Source organism: Alligator mississippiensis, chromosome 3 (genome assembly GCF_030867095.1).
Source record: "Alligator mississippiensis isolate rAllMis1 chromosome 3, rAllMis1, whole genome shotgun sequence".
NCBI lineage: Eukaryota > Metazoa > Chordata > Crocodylia > Alligatoridae > Alligator > Alligator mississippiensis.
In genome coordinates, this window is record NC_081826.1 from 150,241,494 (window position 1) to 150,267,880 (window position 26,387).

The 26,387-nt window shown below is 45.2% G+C and overlaps 1 protein-coding gene across 3 annotated transcripts; it reads left to right on the forward strand.

Moving 5' to 3' along the window:
• Positions 1–557: 557 nt before the first annotated feature.
• Positions 558–26,253, forward strand: CLTA (clathrin light chain A). 3 transcript variants are annotated; one of them, XM_019490800.1, is made up of 6 exons: positions 558–891; positions 17,559–17,596; positions 18,905–19,022; positions 20,989–21,100; positions 23,475–23,528; positions 24,743–24,839. In XM_019490800.1, exons 1-6 carry the CDS (start codon positions 651–653, stop codon positions 24,822–24,824), a joined length of 645 nt encoding a protein of 214 aa, XP_019346345.1. In that variant the 5' UTR covers positions 558–650; the 3' UTR covers positions 24,825–24,839. The 3 variants fall into 3 exon arrangements, with proteins under 3 accessions (XP_019346345.1, XP_019346344.1, XP_014465812.1); XM_019490799.2 differs by lacking the exon at positions 24,743–24,839 and adding an exon at positions 25,788–26,253 and having other exon boundaries at positions 562–891; XM_014610326.3 differs by lacking the exons at positions 23,475–23,528; positions 24,743–24,839 and adding an exon at positions 25,788–26,253 and having other exon boundaries at positions 566–891.
• The last annotated feature ends 134 nt before the right edge of the window (positions 26,254–26,387 follow it).

Sequence of the window (26,387 nt, forward strand, 5' to 3'; positions counted from 1 at the left end):
TAAAAAGGTTGAGAACCACTGATAGTGCACTTGTTTTATTTAGATCCCAGTCAGCATCACCATGTTGTGATCAGTCCGAGGTAATGCTTACTGCCGTCCCCCAATCTGGGCCTGTGCTGCCGGCAACGGGAGGAGGGAGACACGCGGAGGTCACCCCAGGAGAGGGTGCTGCTCCTGTCCCAGGACCTGGGCTGGTTTGAGAGCAGTGCTGGGGCCCAAGCTCAGGCCTGGAAACCTCTGACCGGGGTCGCGGCAGCACAAGGCCCCAGCCCGGACCCGGCCGCCCCTGGGACTCCCACGTAGCCCCCGGGCCCAGACACCACCGCACGGGAGGGGAGGGGAGGGGAGGGGAGGGGGAATGGAACGGAGCGGAGCGCGCTGATTGGCCTCATCCCACCCTGACTCATCCCTGCTCCCCCAGTGGGGGGGTGGTGTCACATGAGGACCCCGCTGTCCCCGCCTCCCTCCTCGCTCTGATTGGCTGCGCTGGCCCGCATGGCTTCACGTTCATTGGTGGTCATCCCCGTCAGCTCTCGCCGCGCCCGTGCCCAGCGGCATTTCCGGGCAAGCCGGGGACGCGGCCTGGGACCGGAAGTGGGCTTTGCTCGCGTGCCATCCGTTGCCTCCCGCTCGCGCCCCGCTTCGCCGCCATGGCTGAGTTCGACCTGTTCAGCGCGCCGCTCGCCCCGCAGCCTCCCGCCCCCGGCTTGGGGGGCGACGGCCCCGGTCTGGGCAACGGGCCGCTGGGCGCCGCCGAGGAAGACCCGGCCGCCGCCTTCCTGGCGCAGCAGGAGAACGAGATCGCGGGCATCGAGAACGACGAGGGCTACAGCGTCCTGGAGAATGGCGACGTGCCCACCGGCCTGCAGGGCCCCGACGGGCCCGGCCCAGGTACGCCCGGCCGGGGGAGGAGGGGAGGCTTGTGGAAGCGGGTCGCGCCCCCACCCTGCCCGGCCGCCGGCACGCGTCGGATTCCTGAGCGCTCTCGCCGGCTCTTGTTTGGTACAAACACGTCCTCGCTCGCTTCTCGCAGGATCCGTTGCCCTTGTTCTGACCTGGGAGCCAGGCACTGCCGCTTGGGACCCCTCTCTGCCTCCGGGCTCTTGCCTTGTTCTGTTCCAGACCTTGTTTTGATGTCTGGTGACTGTTTGCATCCAGCCAGGCCCAAGCTCGAGCTTTGTAGGATGAAAGATGGGTATATGGGGGTGCAGTTGTCCTTTCACTGTCTCTCTCTCTTTTTTTTTTTTTTTTTTTTTTTTTTCCTGCTTAAAGCTGGAGTTTAGAGCAATAATACCCTGTTTTGAGACTTTGATTCTGGCCTTGCTTCCTTCAGAGTTGAGTAACTGAAATAATCTTGTAAGACTCCTCTGAGTTGTAGGACTTGCAAGTCTGCTCCTGTGGAGCATGCCTAAAGCTGGTGGCTTCACTCTGAGGGCTAAACCAAAGCTGAGCCCCGCAAAGTGGCACCAAATCGTCTCCTGTTGTATCTAGGCTCACTGGAGATGAGACTGAAGGCTGTGGTGGGGATATTTCATTAAAACATGCTGGCAATCGGGCTAATGCTCTTCTGTGGAGGCTTTAGTCACTGTCTTTAGCAAACTTCATCTTCTTCATCTCCCCTCCCCCCCCCCCCAACTTTGCCAAACACATTCCATTCTTCTTTAAGGCAGGTGCTAAGAGAAAATATTCAGCCTGTTGTTATGTCTAGAAATTGACCTGTAATCAAAGCAGCCTTAAAAATGATGTGAAGTTTCAATGTTGTTGGCTATAGCCATGTTGGCCTAAGGACATAGGCAGGCAAGGTTCTTTGGTTAGATGTGATTATTTTTTTTATTAGGCCAACTAGATGTTTGCAAAGAACATTTTTTTTCCAACTTTTTAGGCAGAAACACCCGATAACACTATAGCTATGCTTACAGCTTCTCTATATGAGGGATGTTCCTCTTGACTGAGTTCTGTCAATCCGAGTACTTGATGAACTGTTTGGAACATGCACTTGCATTTCATTTTGATCCTGGCTAAGCCTGTCGGTTTGGTCGTCCTCGCTGCTCCCCAGCATTCCAGAGAACCTGCTGCTTGTTACCATAACTAAGTTTTGAATAGCTTCTGTCTTGCCGAACACTTCATTTTGAGGTGTAGGTTCAAGATGCCTCATCTCTTCTGCACGTATTTCAAGTTGGAAGGAAAGATCAATCTTCTACTGAAAAAAGTTTGCAAATGGGAGTTGTGGTCCCTAAACTGAAGTGTCTTGCAGAATGCTGCAAGGGTGAAGAGGTAGATGGCAACAATCTGAAGCTCCCAGATCTAAAATTCAGTGGTGATCGTCTTGTCCTCAAAGGCTGCTTTTCCAGTAAGCATGGTGTAATCCTTCAGTCTCAAAGTTCATAGCTATGTATGGAGTTGCTAGTCCAGAATATTGCTTGCATAATTAGAGAGATGTCTTATGGGGGAGTAACTTCCTTAGTTTTTTGTTTGGACCTGATAGCTTATCAGAAACCCATCCTGTACTGATACCAATTACTGACTGGCTTCATAAAGAGCAGCAGATGCTGACTGAATTGAACTTTTTAAACCAAGCTCGAGGTGGGGGGGTGTATGTTTTGGTTGTGGCTTTTTTTTTGTGTGTGTAGCTTCTTTGTTTTTGTTTTGTTTTTCTTACAATAAAGTCCTCTGGTGGCAGGCGGGCAGGGGGGAATGCCCCAGTATGTCACCTGTGATATGGCCTTCTTTTGCAGTGGGACAGTTCTGAAACCAGCTCAATCAGCCCTTGCTCTGTAGTGTGGCTGCCTAACTGTGGATCCTTACCTAATTCTAAACTTTGCAAAACTAATTTGGCTTAATATCCAAAGCTAGTTCTCATTGTTTTGTATGGTGTTCATAGTCTTAATTGGTAGATCACTCAGATACAGTAAATGTCTTATGGTCACCTTAGTTGCTCTTCAAAATTAAACGGCACACATGCATGTCTTAGCTTCATGTATGGTAATCTCCTTGACTGTAAATTTCCACCTAAGCTCTTCACTTAATATTTATATATACCAGCAACCTGTTTTAATACATAATGCAATTTTGTAAGACCTTTGTTATCAGGGTTTTCCTCTTAAAATAATCCCATTGTGCTTCAGAAAAGCACAGGCTTTCAGCTGGATAGTTGCAGTTCGTTGTGATGTCTCTGTCTTCTGAAGCAGTGTGGTTGTCGTCTTCTCTTCCCCAAAGGGTGGGGGGAAGCTTATAATCTCCTAGTTCTAGGATAAAACTTTATAAAATGTTGTTGGAGTTAAATTTGGTTCCAGTGCATTTATTAAGTATCTTGTATTTAACATGACAAAGCTAGCTAACTAAATGCAGGCAGATGGCCTCCTGAACCCTGTTTACCTCCCAAATCCTGAAGCTCTGCATCAGGGGATTTAAGGATTTACTTTTTTTTTTAAAACCTTTAACCTTTTTGAACTGCGTCATACATAAATAATGCTACATTGCATGAGTTTTTGTATACCAAAGCAGGATAAAGATCTTTAAATAACTGTTTTAAAGAAATCTATTTATCTAAATTTTTGTTGCATGTGCCCAACATGGGTTACCAGTTTATGTAGTGAAGAGTGGTTGCTGACGTGCAAGTTGCATGGGCCTTTAAGGACTCTACTACTCCCAAATTGAAGATGGAGCATCACAACTGTGTCTCTCCTCAAAGATTTCTAAAAGGATTTTACATTCTATGCCAAATAGAACAGTACCAATCTTCTGATTTCTTTTCTTTTTTTTTACTCCAATTGTCATTTACTTGATAGTAACAGCATGCAACTTGATATTCCTGTTTTACACTAATTTTATTAAACTTTCTAAATTTGTTTATAAAAGTAGATGTACCCATTACAGTTCACTGTCCTGCAGTTGCCTAATAATTGGTTAAATATACACATTAATGTCCACTATCTAATCTGCAAGATGGGAAATGGCTTAATGTAATCTCTCACAAATGGGATGTTTAACAGTAGGAAGTTACTGTTTACAAACTGAAGTAGATGCACAGGCTTTTGTAAAGTGCAAATCTACCCTGCCTTCCATACGAGAGGACTATTTCCAAAGCTGCAATTTAATGTTCCTATATGTTAAGTAGCCTTTGCTTTGACCTTCAAAAGATAAAATAATGATGTGCAATGTCTGACCTGCAGAACGTTAACTTTACAGTTAGAGTAGCCTGACAGCATGACTACAGATGGTCATGGATGTATTAAGTCTTAGGCTCCTAAAGGAAGTGCTGTTCTGCAGTGCCAAGCTTCATGTTCAGATGAAATGTACCTCAAATGGGGGAAATCCAAGACTCATATCTGAAGTTTGTGGGGGATTTTGTTTTTGACAAAGTGGGCTTGCAGCATCCCTCTAAATCCAGGCATGAGACATCTTGTGTTTCATAACACTGCTGTGAGCAGTGTTTTCAATTCTGGCATCAGTTGCATCTGACCTGCAGCTGTAACTCTCTTTTTCTTGGCTTGTCCTTTTCAGAAGACTTAACATGAAACTTGCTGATTCATCACAAGCTGCTCTCCAATTCCAAGACTTGCTACTGAAGTTGTGCATGATGAAATAAGTTCAATGCCAACATTGCATTTCTATTGCGCAAACTAGAAGAATGCTGACTGCCTTTCCATGTTGTCATGTCAAGCCTGGTATATGTCAGATGGAGGGGGGGGGGGTGCTTAATGAAGCTTGTGTGCTTCCCTTGGAATTACTTGCTTCTCACACCTGTTATTTTGGTATTTAATAGGTTTCTTGAGTCCTATTCCAACTGCATAGGACAAGCTTTTGAATAGTCAGACCTGGTGAAGAATGCCTTGGATTTAAAAGCTCCTCTAACTTAATCCCAGCTATGCAGCTGTCTCAGTTCCCCTAAGAAATCCTTGCTTCTTGCATAATTCCTAGACACTCAAAGCCACATTATTCTAATGCTACTATAATAGCGCATGCATGTTCTTGTGGGCTTCCCTCCCAACTAATAGACTTATGGCTTTCCACCTAAAGCTAAACAATACTTGCTTCTCCAGTTCAAAAACATCATGGACTTGTGTGCCTGACCTTACTATGTGTTTAAAATCAGAGTAAAGTTGTCAGGATGTTTTAAGAGGAAGATGGTGTACTTGCTTAAGTGCAAAGCCTAAGCCCTGTAAAACGGGGTATACTTACCTACCCATACTTATTGTGAACAATACTTGTGAAGGAACTGCCTAAGCTCAAGCTTTTGCCACTTCATTAAGCCTCTTCACCGTATATTCCTTGGTGTGCATAAATAATGCCTGTAAATAACAGCCTTGCCACAGATTTTTTTTTATTTATTTTTTTCCTTAATTTTCCTGATTTGCGCATTATTAAGAAACTGGGCTGAAATGTTCCTGTGCTCTTAAGTGGTTTATGTATTCTCTTGCTATTACAGTTGAGTAATTTGCCAAAAGATTGGGACTAGCAGTTTCATATAGCTAAGCATATTTACTTGGCAAAGATCCATGGAGTGGAGGACCCCACTCAAATCCCTATTGTGTAAGATAAGCTAACCTGCTCTCTGCATCTCTAAAATACTAAAGTCTCTTTCACTGACCCTTCTTGTGTAGATTTGTCTCAGTAGGTGGTTAAAATAACTGAATGCTAGTTTCCAAAAGCCTTGCAGAGGTCCTAGAGTTGCCCATGCAGAAAGCTGTGACCTTTGGATAGTGGGACACCACTAAAATAGCTTAAAAGATTATACTGATAAAATAAGATGGGGATAACTCTTGTTGGGAATGGGTGAGCAAGCTATCTACACTTAGAAGTAGCTGGAGCCAATATTAGTGTGTAACAAAGGTAAGTGGCTGTTGATAAGTGTTCAAAATACTGGAACTTTAATAACAGCATGTAGTAGTAAACCTGTTCTGTATGGCAGCTTCCAGCAGAGTCTGCATGAGGATATATTGACAGTAGGGCTTTCAGTTGACTTCATAATCTTCTTTTTCTCTTCCCATTCCCTGCCCCCCCCCCCCCCCAAAAAAAAAAAAAAAGTAGGTAAAACTGTCTAAAGTGGACTTACCACCACTCTGTTTGGCATGATATCTGAAACATAGTAGTGATGCTTGTTGTGCTTTTTTTTTTTTCTCTTTATTATTGTTTACTGTGGCTTTGGGTTTTTTGTTTGTCGTCTTGTTTTTTTCCCTTTTCCCCCACCCATTGGCCTTAGCCTCCTTTTTTGGGTGCTTAACCCCCCACCCCTCACAGCTTTATACTCTAATCTGTTAAGTATGCTCAGAAAACTTTTTTTTTTTTTTTTTAGGGCCCTTAACACAATCTCTCTTGGCTATTACTTTTCAAGCTCAGAGAGGCTTGGAGTATGCTTTCAGGCCTTGCTATTAATACTGAGTTCTGTTATTCTTACTGTATAATGTAGACCTGTTTGAGTGGGTCTCGGACTTCTGTGAGGCAAGGAATAGTTTACTCTGAGAACTTACCGAAATAACATTGGCCTTGGCACTTCAGGATTGTATTGTTTTTGGAAGACTTAAGATTAATGTTGTATCCTCCTGTACTCTTTCAATACACTAAGAATGGCATTTATTCTTAATGCACGGAAAAAGTACAGGCAGCAATACAATATTCCTAAAGAGGTGCTTAGATCCCTGTATTTCTGGGGCAGCGGATGTCTGCTGTATAACCAGCCCTGTACTAGACCTATTGCTGTCAAACAGGCAGTCATTCTAGACCTCCAGTACTAAATTATGCAGACACTTGACCAAAAACACTTGAAATAGTGCTCAGCTTTCAGTACTGCTTCTATTTTAATTCTTTTGTATTGACTTGTCACCAGATATTTGCACTACGTACAAGGGAGGAAACAGTGGTACATGAAGATGAGATTTGGGGCGGGGTAAGAGTCGGTGTATTGAGGCAGGGTTGGTTGCAGAACAGGTGGTACGTCTTGCCAAGCTACCATCTTATTTCTGCCTTCATCCTGTATAATTCTAAAAGCTGTTAATCTGTTTTGGTACTGAATACAGGAGAAGCAATCTTGCTGTGGAAGATGTTGGTCTATTTATCAATCTTGCTGGGAACACTATCTACATCTTTTTTGATAACGCTAATCTCTGCACTTAACTTAGATCTTATACTGAGGTAAAGTACTGCATCTGGGAACAATTTTTGGCTTTCTGTATATTGCATCCAAATGTGCTTCTCTTACCGTATTGGTGTTCTCCAATTTCAGTCTGCAAAAGTGACACAACATTGCTTGTGAAGCCAAGCATTCAGGAGCTGGAGAAAGTATACTCCACCAGTAAAGGCTTCAATGGCCGTCTTAATCTTGACCAGGTTGCAGCTACTCAGCTACTGCTGAGTAGCTGAAGTACTAGAAATGCATACCAAGCTTGCCTCATGTTGGCTTAGTTTATCCAACTGCTTGGTTAGCCATAGGATTTCTTAAACTGATCCTGCATGTAGTCATGCAGATCTTTCTTATATCTGGGTTTTAAAGTACTGGGAACACATGCTCTATCCTTGTAACCTTTTAAGACCATTTGTTTGCAGCCTGTAAATGGACTGGAGGACTGCACCCAGAGAGTGGTGGTGGATGGGTCTTATTTGACCTGGAGGGATGTGGGCAGTGGGGTCCCCCAGGGCTTGGTCCTTGGACCTGCACTGTTCAACATCTTCATCAGCGACTTGGATGAGGGGGTAAAAAACACCCTGTTCAGACTCACAGATGACACGAAGATGTGGGGAGAAGTGGTCATGCTAGAAGGGAGGAATAGGCTGCAATCGGACCTAGAAAGGTTACTGGGGTGGGCAGATGAGAACAGGATGGGTTTCAACACTGACAAGTGCAAGGTGCTGCACCTGGGGAGGAAGAACCAGTAGCATACCTACAGGCTGGGCAACTCCCTTCTTGTTAGTGCAGAGGCAGAAAAGGATCTTGGTGTCCATCTTGGAGTCTATAGTGACATGGGCTGCCAATGTGGGGACACGGTCAGGAAGGCCAACCACACCTTGTCATGCATCCACAGATGCATCACAAGCAGGTCCAAGGAGGTGATCCTCCCCCTTTATGTGACACTGGTCAGGCCGCAGTTGGAGTACTGCGTCCAGTTCTGGGTGCCGCACTTCAGGAGGGATGTGGACAGCATCAAGAGGGTCCAGAGGAGGGCCACTTGTGTGATCAGGTGGCAGCAGGGCAGGCCCTATGAGTGGAGGCTATGGGACATGAGCCTGTTCAGCCTCCACAAGAGAAGGCTGAGAGGGGATCTGGTGGCAGTCTACAAACTGGCCAAGGGGCCCAAGCAGGCAATGGGAGAGACCCTGTTCCCCCGAGCACTACTGGGAATAACAAGGAATAACAGCCATAAATTGATGGAGAGTAGATTCAGGATAGATATCAGAAGGCACTACTTCACAGTCAGGGCGGCTAGGATCTGGAACCAGCTTCCAAGGGAACTTGTGCTCACTTCTACCCTGGGGGGGATGGACTTTAAGAGGAGGCTAGATAGACGCCTTGCTGGGGTCATTTGACCCCCAATACTCTTTCCTGCCATAGCAGGGAGTCGGACTTGATGATCTGCTTGGGTCCCTTCTGACCCTACCAACTATGAAACTGACTTCCAAGTGATGGTCACAGCCTTCAGCTACTGGAAGACTGGTTCCAAAGAGGATGGAGCTAGACCAGGGGTTGTCAGTTGGGGGTATGTGTACCCCCAGGGGTACTTGAGAATGCCCTAAGGGATACACATGGGCAGGTGGGGATGGAGTGCTGCAATATGTCATCCTGTGCTGCTGTGCAGGTGCTGCCTGCCCAGCTGGATGCAGGGGGTGGGGGAAGTTTGCATGTGGCAGCAGCAGCTGCTCTGCATTCGTTAGCACTCCACTTCCTCCCTACCTTGCCCAGCTGCTCCATGTCTGGCTATGCGCTACCCTCCCCCTAGGTAACTGCTGCAGATAACTGCTTTGCGTCCAGCCACTAGGGGTACACTGATCCAGAAATGTTGAAGACTCCTGAGCTGAACTGTACTTAGTGGTGGCAGATGAGAGAACAAAGAGCAATGGTCTCAAGTTGTGACAAGTGAAGTTTAGGTTGGATATTAGGGCAGACTTTCTCACCGGGAGGGTAGTAAAGCAGTCAATTGGGGAATCTCCATCTTTGGAGGCTTCTAAGACCTGGGTAGGCAAAGCTTTGGCTAGGATGGTCTCATTAGGATTAGCCCTTTTTTGAGCAGGGGGTTAGATTAGATGACCTGAGGTCCCTTCCAACCCTAACTCTTGTATAGTTCTTTGATACCTGGCTAGAGGTTGAGCACCACTAGTTGAGACCTTAACTAAGCAAGTCTGCCTTCCCTCCTCCCTGGCCTTGTTATTTTTTTTTTTTTTTAAATTCATACTCCCTTCTTACTGGTGTGTAGGGCTCTGCTGATTTTTTTTCAAATATGAATACATGTAATAAGCTGTCCACATAAAGCCCTAGTATACTACGCAAGAGCTGTTATTTGTAGTTCTTGGTCTGGCTTCTTTACTTGGGTCTCTTTCAAACTGGGTAAATTGAACTAGTGCAAAATCCAATTTAATAAGTTGGGTGCAAACCCCTATGTGAAAACTCTTCAGTTAATCCAGAGAAGTCTTTTCAAGTAAACACCTTCCAATTGTATGGCTTTCAGATAATCTTGACTATCAGCTGTCCAGGTGGTATAAATCCCCAATGAGTGAATAGTTCAAAATGACCCTTTTTGTATTGGTCAGGGCCTAATGTTAGGCCAGTGTAGAGCTTGTATGAAAGGGTTTGGTTTTTTTATGTATGGACCACCACACTGGATTCGGAGCATGTGCAGGCTGGCTGGTAAGTAGAAGATGAAGTAGGTGCTACTAGAGAAGACTTGGGGTTAGTACAGAACACTTGTGCCCTTCTGGTATTTTTTCTGCCATGTAGCATCAGGCTTGCTGCTGCCTTCTGTTGCAGCTGGCCTGCTTTGGGAGAAGGATGGTACCAATCGATTGGGCTCTTCCTGTCCCACCATTGCCTTTCCTTCTATGGCTTTTTCAAGCTGTGGGATACATAGCAAGATGACTGACACTTCTCTCCAACTATAGGGTCTATGTACTTTGAGTGCTGAGATGGTGGGGTGGATGGAGCATCACACAGGAGCATGGGGGGGACCTTGGGTGCCCTGCTTCCAGGGGCTTGCCTACCCTCTTACAGGGGAGGTAAAGAAGGGCTTTTTGCGTAATGATGGAAGTTGGCAATCATCTTTTACTAGTTGCCCCTTCTATTCTTTAGACTCTCGGGTCGCATCCAGACAAGCGTAGACATTTGGTTCCCCAGGGACAAGTAGTAGTGGCACACCTGCTGCTGTTCTTCTCTGGGGAATTCCTGTGCCATGTGCTTTGATCTATTTGAATTAAAAAGGCTGTGGGCCCAGCCCACTAAAAATTGGGGGCTGGCACTGGTTGGGTGGATCATGTGCTTTGACATGTGTTGGGTTACCCCAGGTGGGGTACTGGAGGCTGGAGCACTGCAGCATGCACAGCTGCTAGCTCCTGCAGCTGGGAGCCTGGCCAGCAGCCAGAGCATGGCTCTCACCAGCCAGGCTCTAGCTTTGGGTAGTGTGTGCTGCTACCATGTGCTCTTTGTTTCTGCACATGTTCTTTAGACCCCAGGATCTCTGAGCCTAGCGCATGCCCAGAAGAAGCATTACTTTACAGATGTTGGGCAAGCCAAATCAGAATATAGATCGGGTACTTCAGCACGGCTTTTTTTTTGTGCCTTTTTATTTAATAGCTGATTGAATCCTCTTTTGGTTAAAAGCACTCTGCTAGAGCATACAGTCCATACAAGTGCTGCAGAGCTGGATCTAACTGATGTGCTGCCTCTTCTGGTGAAGCTCTGGGGAGGAGTAAGGTCAGCAGATGGGGATTCTAGATGTCCAGCTTCTCCCAGGACAAAGCCTTGTGCATCTGTTTTTAGCTGTATGCCATCTGCAGTTGCTGGGGGGGGGGTGTTTTGTGTTTTTTGTGTGGGGTGTTTTTGGTGGCTGGATTACTGAATAGAATCAGTAGTCCCATTAATCTCTCCAAATCTATTTGGAGAATCAATGATTTGGCCATAAACACAGTTTGTTTGTGTGTGTGGTTTTTACGTACCTCAAGGTACCAGGCACAGCTTGTGAACACAGAGGTGGTAGGGTGGATGGAGCATCCTACAGGAGTGCAGGGGGGTCTCCCACACGCTCAGCGGTGGACCTGGAAGTGGACCAGAAGTACTTCTGGTCCACTTCTGGGTCCTCTGTGCAGTGTGTAGGGGACCCCCCCCCTATCTATCCTTTGGCTTGGTGACTGGTGTCTCCTGGGTTTTGGGGAGCACCTGGGGTCCCCCCACGCTCATGTGGGATGCTCAATCTGCTCCACCATCTTGGCACTCAAGGTACATAGACACAGCTTGATATGTCTCTTCTATGGCTGAATTCAGATTTGGAGAATCAGCTATCGAATCCCCAGATTCGGCTGAATTGGGATAGCAATCCAAATTGGCAAATCAAATTGCTGTCCCTCAAATCCAGTCCAAATCCAAATTGAATACTGCCTGCTTGGCACATCCCTACTGGATACAGGGCCATAAACTAAACTTTCCTAATGGGTTTTCTGTTAACTACTCGGGTTCTGTAGTTGTGACTAGTGTGTGTTTTAACAACCCAACTCGCTTGTGCAGAATGGCAGCTCTACTTCCATCCCACAGAGATCCCTTCAGGCACCAGTTCAGTTCTGTATGGCCGCATCTCTCTTAAATGTTCTAAGTCAAAGAATGTGAGGTTCTAAGAGCATCTGTGCCACATTATGGCAGATAGTTGCTGGTAAAGTAGCTCCTTCAGCATTGTGTAGATGGATCGTGTGCTGTCAGCAGCTCATGATTCTAGATGTAAAGCTTGAGACTTTGCACCTGTAGGTAAGAGGTGTTTGGCTAAAGACTTTCTTGGCTGATGGCCAATTTACTCATGGGCATACTGGCTGATACCAGTCTGGTAACTGATTTACAGGGGCATAGCTGGGCAGCATGGAGAGAAGCACCTTGCAGATAAGTGTGTGTATATTCAGACCCCCACAGTGAGGGTGAGAGTAGGGCTGGGAGTGCTGCCCAGCCAGGGCAGTGAATGAGACCACTGGGCCAGGAGCAGAAGGAAACTGTGGGCAGCTTGTCCAGGGGATCAGTGTCCCAGTGCTTAAAAATGGTGGTGGGGGTGCTTAAACTAAAGCTTGCTAAATGAGCTTTAGTTCAAGTGCTGCTGCCACAGCTTTCTTTTAGCACAGGGATGCTCTTAGTGTTGGAGGCAGACTGCTGGCTCAGGGCTCTACCCTGCTGCCTCTGCCCCAGGAGCTGCATGCTGTCTGCGCATCCTCTGCCTGCCTGGTAGTGCTGGGGGCAGCAAGCTTTTTGCCTCCCAGTGTCAGGCAGGCAGTGGACATGCAGTTGGTACATGGCTTCCAGGACAAAGGCAGCAGTAGAGCGGAGAGCCTGCAGCAGGCAGCTCATCTCTGCCCCATGAACTAATGCCAGTGGTCACATGCTGCCCATGCCCCCCCAGGGGGGGTGCATGCAGCAGCCCATTCCCCGGAAGAGCCTCCTGTGGCTCTGTTCCACTCCCTACCCTGGCCCTGGGTCCCATTTATCACCCTGGCTGGGCAGTGGCCCCTGCCCCACTTCTTCCCTCACTGTGGGGTCCTCCATCTGCCACCCCCCTCCCTCCGCACAGCACTGCTCGCCATGCTGTCCAGCTGCGTTCTTGGTTGTGTGCATGCTGTGGCTGCATGCATGCATGTGGCATCTGGGGTCCCCAGCCAGAAAGCATATTATATTTATTGGCTACACTAGCCAAAAAACCCCAATAGCCAGTAATTTTCCTCTTCCTGGTGCCAAACTGATATATTGGTGCACCTCTGCCTAGAAGGCCTTTCTCTAGGACTACTTCCAAATAGAGAGGCATAAGCAGAAGTTATCAGATGGTTCTTTCAAACTGTTTGTAAAACTCTGATGAAAATATAGCTTGCCTGTATACTTTTCAACCATCATGAGCAACAAAGCTGTTTTTTAAGTGGGGAAAGGACGGTCAAGGTCAGTGTGCACTCATTAGATCCCAGTAGGATATCTGGGATAATATGAACTGTAAAGACGGTTGGGTTAAGGTTCAGTTTTGAATGTTAAGACCATCTCTTAGGCTGGTTTGAGGGTAGGGAATGCTGTTCAGTATACTGAATTTAGGTGCAAAGAATGAGGCCTGGCCATGTGTTTTTTGTTGGTTGTTTTATGGTAATACTCATTCTATGCTTTGTTTGAGGTTTTTTTGGACCTGGAAACTTGTAGCTAAAATGGGAGAGCTTGTCCACATAGGATTGTAAGTCAGAGGCAAAACTTGTTTCCACTTTTGTGATCAAATTTGAGATCTGTCTATCCCCAAAAGGGAGTTGTTGGTTTTTAGAAAGTTGGTAATAGAATTGGAGCTGAAATGGGGAGTTAACAGCCTGGTATAGTAAGATGGGTGTATGCATGGCACACTATTGGGCTTAGCATGATTCTGTATTTATCAGCAAACAGTGATAAACATCATTTTTTTTGCCTCTCAGATGACAGAAATATTTTATATTGTTTAATTACCAAAACTTATAGAAAGGGGATGTAGGAAGAATGATGGCTGATGGAATGTGTGGTGATGACCGGGGGAGCAGTCCTACAGAACTGTTTCACAGGGGGAGTTAAACTGTACAACCCTGAAAACTTTAAATCAGTGTAAACAAATGCTTAAAAATAAACTAATCAACTTTAAAAAAGATCAAATTCTGCCAAGTGTATGCATACACTAGAATTCCACCTCGCAGAGTAAGGCAGTAAGTGCCAACCTTTTTGACAGATGTACCATAAATTAGCACTCTTCTCCAAATGCCACTCCAGTCTGCTGTTCTGCTTTCTGGTGGTTTTTTCTGCTTCCTGCCTGGTCTTCTGCTGTGCTGCCTGTCCCCTCCCTGGATCTTGTGTGCCCCAAACAGAAGTTGCCAATATCATTTGTGACACTTGGACCACAGGTGGTCCACCCTGGTCTAGAACTAAGGAATTTATGATGGTTGGTCCTGATGTCTCCATTTCCCAATAGTAGTTGGAGTCCCACTAGTTATAAACATAGTATGGTCAAATATGTATTTGTAAACTAGCTGCTTTATTCAAGACGGTATAATAGCTCCACTTTAGCTATACTTTTGAGTTGTTGTGTTTTACTGTCCCCTCTGTCCAACTCCGACTGTTATACACAGTACCATCTCCATCTTCTATTTATGTGAAGTCATGACATGGGCCAGTGCTGGCTAACCTGGCTACCAGCTCTTGCTTGAAATCTGGTATTAAAAGCAAAGGACTAAGCACTTGCTGGGAATCTTCTCCCTCTTGTGGCCAGCTGAGGAAAATGCACAAGTACCTATACTAACACCGTGGTGCATAACTTGCAGACCACAGAAAGCTTGCCAGGGCAGCTCTGTGGCCTGCCATAATTCAATTTATTTTAAACCATTTTCATACATTTGCTCTGTAATGTTAACAAACTCCATTGTTCAGCCTCTGGAGACCAAACTACAGCCCACTTGATTGGAACTATTTGCAAGCTTAGATGTAGAATTAAGGGACAGTTAAAATTCCCTTAAATTATCATCGCCCAGTCAGAAAAGAACACTAGACCAATCTGCAGCCTGACCTTCTTGCGTGCAGCAGCCACCCCCTACCCCATCCCCCCACACACTCCCTAGAGGAGCTGTGACAGTTTAACAGATGCTCATTCGAACAGCCATCTAGCTACCTCACAAAATTTTAATGTCTTTTAATACAGACTCTCCCAAGCAAATTCTTCACCTCCATTTTCTTGTGCAGGGACAGGGACTCCCCCACCATGATTCAAGATGGATAAGGGGAATGCCTCAAGACCTAAAGTTGAGGAGGACCAGGTTAGAGTGCTACTGGAGGGGCTGGATGTGTTCAAATCATCAGGTCCAGATGCTCTCCACCCCAGGGTGTTGAGGGAGCTAGCAGGGGTTATTGCAGGGCCCTTGGCATGGCTTTTACGAGTGCTTGTGGTGCTTGGGCCAGGTGCCAGATGCTTGGAAGATAGCCAATGTGGTCCCCATCTTTAAAAAAGGGAGGAGGGAGGACCTGGGCAACTATAGGCCCATCAGTCTTGCCTCAATCCTGGGGAAACTCTCTTTGAGAAGATCATCAAGGAGCATATCTGTGACGGGCTGGCATTGGGGATGATGCTCAAGGGTAACCAGCACGGCTTCATTAAGGGCAGGTCCTGTCAGACCAACCTGATTGCCTTTTACGATCGGGTCACAAAAGCATTGGATGCAGGTGTTGCCATGGATGTAGTCTTTCTGGACTTCAGCAAGGCCTTTCACACTGTTGACCACCCCATCCTCATTAAAAAACGATGCCTACACGGTCAGATAGATTGCGAATTGACTGAAGGGTCGTACTTGGAGGGTGGTGGTGGATGGGTCATATTCGACCTGGAGGGAAGTGGGCAGCGGAGTCCCCCAGGGCTTGGTCCTTGGGCCTGCGCTACTCAATTTCTTTATCAGCAATTTGGATGATGGGGTGAAAAGCAACCTGTTCAAATTTGCTGATGATATCAAAATATGGGGAGAGGTGGGTACATTAGCAGGGAGGGAGAGACTGCAGAAAGACCTGGGTAGGTTGCAGGGGTGGGCTAACAAAAACAGGATCAGTTTCAATACTGACAAGTGCAGGGTGCTGTACTTGGGCAGTAGTAACCAGCAGCACGCTTATAAGATGGGGAAACTCCCCTCTTCAGAGCACGGAGGCAGAAAGGGATCTTGGAGTCGTCATTGACTCCAAGATGAACATGGGCCGACAATGTGAGGTCACGGTTGGCAGAGCTAACCAGACCTTTTCATGCATCCACAAGTGCATCTCAAGTAGGGCCAAGGAGGTGATCCTCCCCCTCTACGCAACACTGGTCAGGCCACAGCTGGAGTACTGTGTCCAGTTCTGGGCGCTGCACTTCAAGAGGGATGTGGACAACATTGAGAGGGTCCAGAGGAGGGCCACCTGCATGATCTGGGGACTGCAGGGCAGACCCTACAACGAGAGGCTACGGGACCTGAACCTGTTCGGTCTTCACAAGAGAAGGCTGAGGGGGGACTTGGTGACTGTCTATAAACTCACTAGGGGAGACCAGAAGGGTTTGGGGGGGACCTTTGTTTCCCCTAGTGCCCCCCAGGATAACAAGGAGTAATGGCCACAAGTTGTTGGAGAGTAGGTTTAGATTAGACATCCATAGGAACCACTTCACAGTCAGGGCGGCTAGGATCTGGAACCAACTTCCAAGGGAAGTGGTGATGGCTCCTACCCTGGGGGTCTTTTAAGAAGCGGCTTGATGCCTACCTGGCTGGGGTCATTTGAGCCCAGTTTTCCTCCTGCCTAGGCAGGGGTCGGACTTGAAGATCTGAAAGGTCCCTTCCGACCCTACTTTTATGAAGCTTGGAAGTGGTTTAGGTAACAGCAAGTAGTCTGGAATTTGGGGAGTTACCCCTTTTTTTTTTTTTCCCCTTTCCTTTAGCCTATATCCTACATTATTAGGTGACTCTTTCTAATAGTTGTTGTTAGACTTTTAACTTTGTTCATCTTTCTTCCCCCCCCCCCCCCCCCCCTTGCCACCTCACTGAAACTTGATACTGAACTTAGTCTGTTCTCTTGTGGACTTTGAAGGTGTCAGTTTTGGATTTATAGCCTTATTTCTTTCCCTTGGTGACACAGCATTCCATGATTCCATATTTATCCCTCCACCTGACTTATCTTCATTGACAAGGCTGGCTGGCTGTGTGTGTGTGTGGTGTATTGCAAGTTGCTGAAGAAACTACACATCTACTATAAAACTATTCAGTACATTTGGTTGCGCAAATCGTAAGCTAAAGTTGCAATATATTGTATCTTGGGTTATCTAATTTAAGGTCTGTCTTTACCCATAACTTTCTTTCAGGCCTGTGCTTTATTCAGTCTGATCTAGTTGAACTGGACATGTTAATTATACTCTTTCCTTGGCTGACCAAGCTAGTTATCATGCCTGCAAAGGCTCACTTCTGTGGTAGCTCAAAGCAGGCTTTTGGGGCCTCCTGTTTAAAAAATGATCGGTGCTAGCAACAAGTGACTTATTGCCTGTGTGTGAAGTATAAACACGCCATCTAACGTGATTCGGGTTGCATCAAAAGATAAGACCATCAGGCTGCTATAGCTCTTCTTTTTGGTCTCTTTTAAAAAGCAGTTATTTGGGCCAAGCTAGGTGCTAGTTACCTTGACCAACTTCTTAAAAATTATTATTATTACCATTTTGTAATACTGCTTACAAATAAAATGCAGGCACATATGGTCGTAACTGAAGTTTAAGCTAGGTCCGGAGTCTGCCCTTGTTGTTTTCAGTCACTAACCACATCTGAGGCCTGCAGTAGCAATTAATTGTTGTAGTTGACTTGGGCTTCTTAACAGAGCCATCTGACCTGCTATCACTATCTTGCAGATGCAGTTGAGGGAGTGTTGAATGGTGAACTCTACCAGGTAAGCTGAAAAAACAATTTCACCAAGCAGAACGTATTGCAAGATGTTATCTCCTAGAGGTGTTCCTTCTCAATAGTAGGGCTCTTCATAGCTTAAAGCTGCTATGAGCTTCCTGTTGCTTGCATTCATTAGCAATACAGTTGGTAGTGGTGTGATTAATCTTTCCAGTTTCTGTAGCTGCTTCAGGTATGCTTTTGTTCTAATTAAAGTATGAGAAGTTTATAGCAGCAATTTATGTTAACACCAGAATTTAATTGGAATGTGCCTTGCCTTAAGATGGCAGCCATGAGCCCAAGCTCCACAACTTATTATTAATGAAGTGCTGATATTGGAGTACAAAAAGAATAGTGATAGTAAGAATTACTGTTCTGGTTTATGCCAAGATACTATAGAACTCTATGAAGTATAAATGTTGTCTTCATTGGATTGTGTCCTAATACTAAACTGATCATTGCATAAGTCTCTCTCTCTTTTTCTCTCTCTCTCTCTCTCTCTCTCTCTCTCTCTGCTTGTCTGCATTACCTCTTTAATATGCCAAGTTGGCTTCTGAGTTTTTTTTTTTTTTTTTTTTGGGGGGGGGGGGTTTGTTTTTTGTTTTGTGTTTTCCAAAAGCAACTTGAGTGAAAGATTTGGATAGAGGGCCTGCCTACCAGGTTGTCCATTTGACTGCAGTAATCTAGAACTGAGAACCATCCACTTAATTTTAAAAACACTTCATCTGCAACTGGATGTGAACTTTTTAGTGGCTGCTCCAGCAAAAGGCTTTCCATGTGGGGGGTAGGGGGAATAGATAATATCTGGCAACTTGCTGGAATGGGAGGCAGGAGCAGGTCCTTCATCTGACACAGGAGAGAGAGAAATGAGTAATTCCTAGTTCTAATCCAGGTGTTCTGTCCCTTAGGATGATGAAATAACTGTTTTGATTTTGTCCTATGTGCGATAGCATATGGGTGCAGAGGATGGATGTTGTATAGTGCTTTGAACATCTTGCTTTTCTCTCTTCTGCTCATGCCTATGCTCCTCCCCCAAGCCCCTGTTTTATTTGAACCTTCTACCTGGTTTAACTGACCATATGTTGCCATCTCCTGGCAGTAGATTGTTGGTACTTCCTCTAATGCTGAAGGCTCCAGTGTCAGTTTGCCCATCATCCAAATCTAGCTTGTGGTGTTAGATCTGGAGGTGCTGGTACACTTGCAACTTCAAACAACTGAAAAGTCTTTGACTTCATCTGTGCTTTTTAAGTATGGCTCTGCAATACTTAGAAAGCCTGCTTTTAACTGACTAAATAATCCCTTTCCTCTATTTAAGGAGAGCAATGGTCCAACAGATTGCTATGCTGCCATATCGCAAGTAGATCGACTGCAGTCAGAACCAGAGAGCATCCGTAAATGGAGGGAGGAACAAAAAGAACGTCTAGAGCAGCTTGGTAAGTGAAAACAATATTTTCCTTTTTCTATAGCTTGTTGTGAAGTTGAGTCCACACTAAGATATACTCTGTCTGACTTGCATGTGACACCCTGCAACTCAAATTCTGGGTCTGAGTTCTGTCCTCCCAAGCATTCTGCCAAGCCACCTAGTTCTTGAAGTTGGAGTAGAGAATCTACTAAAGGAGGGATTTGCTCTCTTCTTCCCCTCACTTGTCCTGCAGGACTCTAGCTCTTAAGTAACTTCTCCATCTGTACAGATTAAGTATAAGTTTTAATTATCAAATCTAAGGACTTCTATATTGTGGCGGTGGGGGGTTTAAAGACTTGGGTTTAGCATATCTCTTGTCTGCTATGACCTCTTCAGACAGATGGGGATGAGGCAAAGCCCAGATCTCACTTGAGTACCTTTTTGATAGGTTTGGGATGAATTGCAGCACTACTTCTGCAGTTTTGAGCAGATTAAAGGCTCTTCCTCTAAACCTGGGTCATGGCAAGCTTTCATACGAGGGGGCAGAGGCTGCTGATCTTCTGTCTTTTCTTTCAGGCTTTCTTATTGCTGGACAATTCTTAAAGCCCTCAAAGTGATCCATCTGATCATAACTGGTATTAAGAATAAGTATAATAGAAACCAGTGCAGAACTTTTCTATCGGCAAGATATGGTATGCATGGATCAGTTGGTCATTAAAAGCTATTAGGAAAAAAGGAAAACTTTCTATTTGGACTACCTAGCTTTTACTAGAACACCTGAAATAATCTGTTACCAAAAAGCTCTAGTATTAGATTTAAGGTCACTGTAACAGTGTTGTCAGCAGCCTAACTGGCTCAGTGGAATTAGAAACAATTCCATCAGTGTTTGTCTTAAATATAGGTGTATATAAAGGCGTTATAAGCATCCCAGCTTCCTGCCCAAGATTGGGGGGGGGGGGGATGACTTCTTTCATGAAGTCAGTACTGTAGTAGCTCCTGCCTACAGGGATGACCAAGAAAAGTTTGAAACTTTTTTTATGCATGTCACTGTTCCATCTGTATGTACTAGCCTGAGCAGATTTGGCCACCTCCAATTTTACCTTTGTGGCCTAAAAGCTACATCGGTGTGGGTGCCAGGACCCCGCAGTAAAGCCAGGTGACCAAAGCTATAGGTAGCTGAAAGTGTAGTGTATATAGCAGCACAAATATACCAGAATGGAGCATGCAGTGCATGACTCTCTTGTGCCTTGCCAAGCATTTGGGTGCTTGAGGCGGCTACCTGAACTGATGACAACACCACCAGCACTACATGCTATGAGGCTATCTGCCTTTTTGCCAAAGGATCCAGTATGTTAAAAGAACAGTTCAATTTATAAGCCAGAACACCTCCAAATTGTCTCACATCTTACCAGCTCATTCTGTTTCTCCAATCTCCATTTTAGAGGTACTACTATCGGAAGTGGTTGAAGGTGGAGATGAAGCAGTGTGCCTTACTGTGGTCACTTTCTTCCTTTTAAGGGGTCATGAATGACTTGGCATTTGTCACAAATCTAGATAAAACAAGTAATTCAAATGAACTGGGGTTTTCATGGCACTGTTGCTGTGTATGAAACATGGTAGAATAGATTCTCATTGGACTGAATGGATTGCTTAGCCTTTTTTGGCTAAGTCATGTAGCAGTAAAGGTCTAAAGCCTGCAAACAACTAAAGTCTAAGATCAAAGATGAGACTATGGAAGTGCTTTTTTGTCTCTTTCTAGCAGAAGCACGTTAGTCGGCTGTTTTAACTGTGTGCCATCCCCAAGAGGCTTTCCCTAGAGGCACTGAGGGAAATGTCGCATATCTTCATGCTCCATTCATTTAGTCAGCTTGGAGCAGAGTACATCTTTTGTGCATTTTAGTCATGACCACAGTGTCCCTGGCTGAACCTTTTTAGTAAAGCTGTACAGAATTCAAATGCATGCATCCTCTAAACCATGTTTTGGGCTCTATCTTCAGATGCTAACTCTAGGAAGCAGGAAGCAGAATGGAAAGAGAAGGCAATAAAGGAGCTGGAGGAATGGTATGCAAGGCAAGATGAACAGCTACAGAAAACAAAAGCCAACAACAGGTAAGGATTTGTAGCTCTTTGGGTTGAGAAGCTGGTACAAGCAGCCTTTTGGCCCAGTCTCTCTTGGTTAAAAGATTAAATATGTATTGGTCCTTCAGACTGGGAACAAATTGTCACTTCAGCAAATAATGCAGTTGCTGCTTAACTAGATTACTAAAACCCACTTATTGGAGACCTTGCAGGCTAGTTGCCCAAGAGTATCCCTCTTGGTATGCCTAGGAATTGGTGTGATTTGAAGCAAAGGCAACTTCCAGCCAGCTTAGGCAGAACAGGTCTCTGCTTGTTTGATTTTGGTGTCAAGCCTGTTTTGCTGAACAGCGCTTTACTTTGCACTTTGCTTCTGTTGTACTTAATTGACCACTTGTGTATTCAGAACTTGGGAAGTTAAATGAGATGGCTTTGCCACATGTTAACAAAGCCCATTAGCATCTTCATTGGATAAACCAGTGTATTCAACCATCTGCCTCAAGACCAGACCCAGCCTGCAGTAATGTTACCTAGCCTGTGGGGAGCCCTGGGCCCTGCACTTTGGATCAGGTATCTGTTTCCCAGTGTGCAGGACTAGGTGGAGGCAGTACCAAAATGTTGACCATTGCTGGGCTAACAAAAATCTCCTGTAACTTTTTTTATGTAGGACATCCAGTTTAAGTTTTGCATTACTTCTAGAATTAATCAGCTGCTACTTTTTTGCTACTCTTTCTTGAACCAGCTCACTCAGTGTGGGTTTTTTACACTTACCAGGTAATTTGGTGGTTATTAGGCCTGTTCTTCCCAAGCTTGTCTCTTGGAACCTTAGTTATTCTATAGGGTAGCATAGAAGGAACCTCCAACTTGAAGCTTGTTCCTGCTGGCAGGAACAGTTTTAAATGCAGTGGCATCTGTTGCAGAACAGACTAACACAGCCATTGGAAGTGAGGAGGTGACATGGCAAGTTTTTGTTCTGTATCTGGTCACACTTTTGTCCTGACCACCACATAATGGTCATAGCAGAAAAGCCTGTTATGGGTTAGGGGGCCAGAATTGGTTCCTACTGTAAAACTAATGTGCATCACATTCTTGCTGAATTATGCTTAGTCTGTATTGTCTAAGCTTCTTGTTGGCTTGGAAAGTTGAGGTTCTTCAAGGATTGTCTTCCAGAGACTTGCTTTCTGGGTAGCAAATCTAGTTGGGAGGTTGCAGGAAAACATGAATTCAGTATTTGTATCATAGGGTCCCTGAGTGCTTCAGGTTACTCGGGTTCAGAACGGATAGTTTTAGCTCTTCAGTTCTCACTCAACCAATACTGACCTCTAAAGACTTGCAGAAGACTCCCAGGAGGTAAAGACTTGAGGTATTTAATTTAAAGCTTCCTCAGCACAGTAGCATTGCAGCTTCTGGATGCAGTATTGAAGCCACAAAAGCAGCAAAGTAAAACTGGTGGTAATGCCTATATTCATGTAGGGATATAGAAAATACAAGGCCTGTGCACAAGGGCTTCCAACTTTTTTTTATATAGTTGGGGATCCTACCTAAATCATGACTTTTGTGAAATCCAGAGTTACCCACAAAACTCATTGAGGTGTTGGGGGAGGGGTGGAATTGAACCTTCCCTTTCTGGGTAGGCCTTGTAGCCCCTCCCAGGAGGGGAAGGTGCTGGTTGGTCAGCACAAAGGGGGCAGCAGACAAGATAGTAGTTTTCCCTCTTCCTTGGACCTCTCCTCCAATCAGTGCTGAGGGGTAGAGCCAGGCAAAGGGCAGCCAGTAGCTAAGATTCAGCTGCCCGCTCATCCCTACTCCCCTAGGGCCTCTGCCGATCTGTGCTGAGGGATGGGACCACCATGAAATCCCACTAAATGGACTCTGTGCTTGGACAAAGCTGCAAAAAAGGCTTTGTCTTGCTGTGAGTTAAGTAGGTCCTCTAATTGTAGGGCATGTGCAAGACTGGGGATGATCTAGGTCATGGTAGTCAACTTGTAGCATGTGACAGATTGGGGAGGGGACAGGAAGCACAGCTGATGAGGCAGACAGCAGGCCAGGAGCACAGAGCAGCAGATTTGGCAGAGAAAGGGGTCCATAGTAGCACTTGGAGGGTATGGGGCTAGCTTGTGGCATGCCTGCCAAAAATTTGCCCCCTACTACTTTATTCTGCCTCCATGTGAAACTTCAATTCTAGCATCATGCACTAGAGGAGAGGATTAATATAACAAATCACACAGTACTTTCTAGCTCCTAATATTACTATGAATCTTGCTACAGACTTAAACAGTGTACCAAGTCAGACTGATAATTCTTTTCTTGTTTTTAACTAACCAGCTTTTAACTATCTCTGCTTTTTCATCCTTCTTTCTCTTTTTTCTGACCTGCTTGCCTTCCTGTTGGACTACTTGTTGCCCAGGGTGGCAGATGAAGCTTTCTACAAACAGCCCTTCGCTGATGTGATTGGTTATGTGTATGTTGCTTAACTACTAATTACCTGTCTGATCCTCATTTCCTCTGTGCAAGTAACCTTGACATAAATGAAGGGTGATCCAGTCGATACTTAGTGGCAATTCTTGCTTGCGGGAAGGTATCTAACATGCAATACTTAGAGTGAAGTGCCATCTCCCTCCAAGGGCTTGCATGAAACATTCTGGATGTCACTTATACCTACCACCAACTTATGCACTGGTAGCATGCTGTAATTTAGATACAGCAAGACTTGGACTTCTGACTCCTCCAGGCCAACAGAACCTTGGTCACCAGCTGTGGCACTCTGGGTGGAGTGATGGGCACTACTTCAGCTACCTGTACAGGAAAGATATTGGAGTAGTTCATAGAAAGCCACATGCTTGGGACTGAAGTATTAAAAAGTTCTGGCTTGCTGGAGCTTCTGAGTTCCCAAGTGTCAAATGCTGAGGCCAGTTAATTGGCTCTTATCTTTTGTAACTGAAGAAAGTTGACCTCTTTTAATAGAAGCTGTTTTCCAGAACAGTGGTGTTGGGATGGAATGCATGGGGGGAGGTGAATTTCTCATATCTAGGATGTGCCCTACTTCATCTACACCCTTTCCCAGAAAGGAAACCCTAGTACTTGAGACCTCTTTTTAAAAACCAAATAGACAAAACTCTGGAAAATGACTGCATGCATAGGCAGACCAGTCAGTCTCATAAGGTAAAGCCTAGTTTCTGCACTGTAAGGGAGCTTTTGCCATTACTAGGTGGCAGGACTGCTATGTTAGTGGCTTACTGCATCTGAATGTCTTCCCTTGCATCTATAGACTTGAACTGAACAATGGCTATCTCGGCTACTAAGCACCTAAAAGTGTGCTGGTGAAAACTAGTCCAGCTTTGTTTGTGTAAGCTCAGATTGAAGTTCAGTATGGAACTGATGACCGAACTACAGGTGGATGGAACGCAAGACTTGTGAAATGCTGGATTTACAGGTGGTGGCTGACCTTGTCCTGAGGTCTCGGAGTTGAAATAACCCTCATCTCCTAAACCAGTCTCCATGTAGCCAATGCAAATGGGCAGTGTAACGGCTGCACAACTAGTGTCATGTTTCCTAGATGTAGACTGAGCTACTAGTGCATGTTGGCTTATCATCTGCATTAAGCTCATTTTTCATTTTCTATATCTGACTTTAAACTTTCTCTCCTTGTTTCTTTTCTTCTCTTCACCTTTTAAGCACAAACATAAATCATCCTTGCTACAGCCTAGAACAGTTAAGTAAAAAATCTTCACTGCCCCTTAAGTGTCATGTCACATAAAGTAGCAGTGTTGTAGTGAGCTTTTGTCTTCAGTGGTGTTTGTAAACAACATAATCATCCTCGTGAACAGTGTTGAACCTCTCATGGGATTTCATCTTCATTGCTCTTTTCTTTTTCTGCCCCCCTGTACTGCTTGTTGGAGTAGATGGATTTTGTTTGGTTTCAATTGCTTATTGCTTTAGCCATTTATGTGGCTATCAGGGCCCCATGCTGCTTAAACTAGGCATTAAAGTTACACATGCACTGAAGCAATGCTCTTTGCAACTTGGGGATGCCAGAAGGATAACACTGCTTGTCGCTTGCGAGCGGACACATAGGCAAAGACTTATTGCCCCTTTCTTTCATTTTAGATGCAACCTGTAATGTGTTATCCTTTTAGCTGACCTTTTTAAAGTAATCCTCCCTCTGCCAAGGTATGCCTTGGAAGTCTATTGCATACATGAGCATGGGAGTGATGACTTGATCAAAAAGGACAGCACTGCTTCTATAGCATTGGGAATCATCAGGACGTGGGTTTCCAATGGCCTTCTGGCCTTGGATTATTTCCAAAAGAAGATGGAGTCTTTATTCCAAAACATGCTTTAGGGGGATTGCAGACTTCCAGTTTACAAGAGTCTGAAGCAAACCAATAATGCCAAAGATTGGCCAAGGTGTTGCTCTAAACAAGCATCTTAAATTCTGAGCAAGTACCTGTGCATGGGGTGCACTGTAGGCAAGACTGAACTACTCATAAACACCTGTAGTCCAACATTTTACATGGCAACTCTGCACTGCTTGTGCATAGCAGATCACACCAACTTTCATTTCTGAAATGGGGAGGTGGGAGCTTAATCTTAGTGGTCAGATGTCTGAAGTTCACAGGAAGTCTCTCAACAGATAATAGGGAAGTGAGTGTACTGTGTGTATTTTTGTTTAAGTATCTGACATGTATGTTTCTAACATGTAGTGTTGCATTGCTTCTAGGGCAGCTGAAGAAGCCTTTGTGAATGATGCAGAAGACACTTCTCCAGGCACGGAGTGGGAGCGTGTGGCTCGACTCTGTGACTTTAACCCCAAGTCTAGTAAGCAGGCAAAAGATGTGTCCCGTATGCGCTCAGTCCTCATTTCGCTTAAGCAGGCTCCACTGGTTCATTGAAGGAAAAGCACAATGGAAACACTACAAATGCAATATCTTAACCTTACTCAGAGAAACTGTGTTTGCAGTAATTGGATTAATTATGTTTAAATGTTTCTTTTTGTTTTTGTTTTGGACCAAACCTCATGATGTATCTAGAGTTGATCATTGTTTGTGATTGCATGTTCTTCCTCATCTGTTTCCTTCCTGTATCTGAATTGGGAAGAGGAAACCTCCAGAATTGTAGTCTCTCTGTACTTCTGTGCATTGAGATCTCATTATCAACTGTACTGATATTAAAGGTCTGTTAAAGAGTTCAGTGTGTGGCTTGCTTGATTGGTTTCCCTTCTGGTGTAGGGGGGGGGGGGGGGGGGGGTGTGGTAGTGAACAATCCAGACAGTGTCCCTGGGCAAACCTACACTAAATTTAATTTTTGCCAGCTGTCAGGA

Coding starts and splice junctions, on each gene's coding strand:
- CLTA (XM_019490799.2), top strand. CDS start 651: ATGGCTGAGTTCGACCTGTTCAGCGCGCCGCTCGCCCCGCAGCCTCCC. Junction 17,597..18,904: donor TGAATGGTGAACTCTACCAG/GTAAGCTGAAAA, acceptor CCTCTATTTAAG/GAGAGCAATGGTCCAACAGA. Junction 23,529..25,787: donor GCTGATGTGATTGGTTATGT/GTATGTTGCTTA, acceptor CATTGCTTCTAG/GGCAGCTGAAGAAGCCTTTG.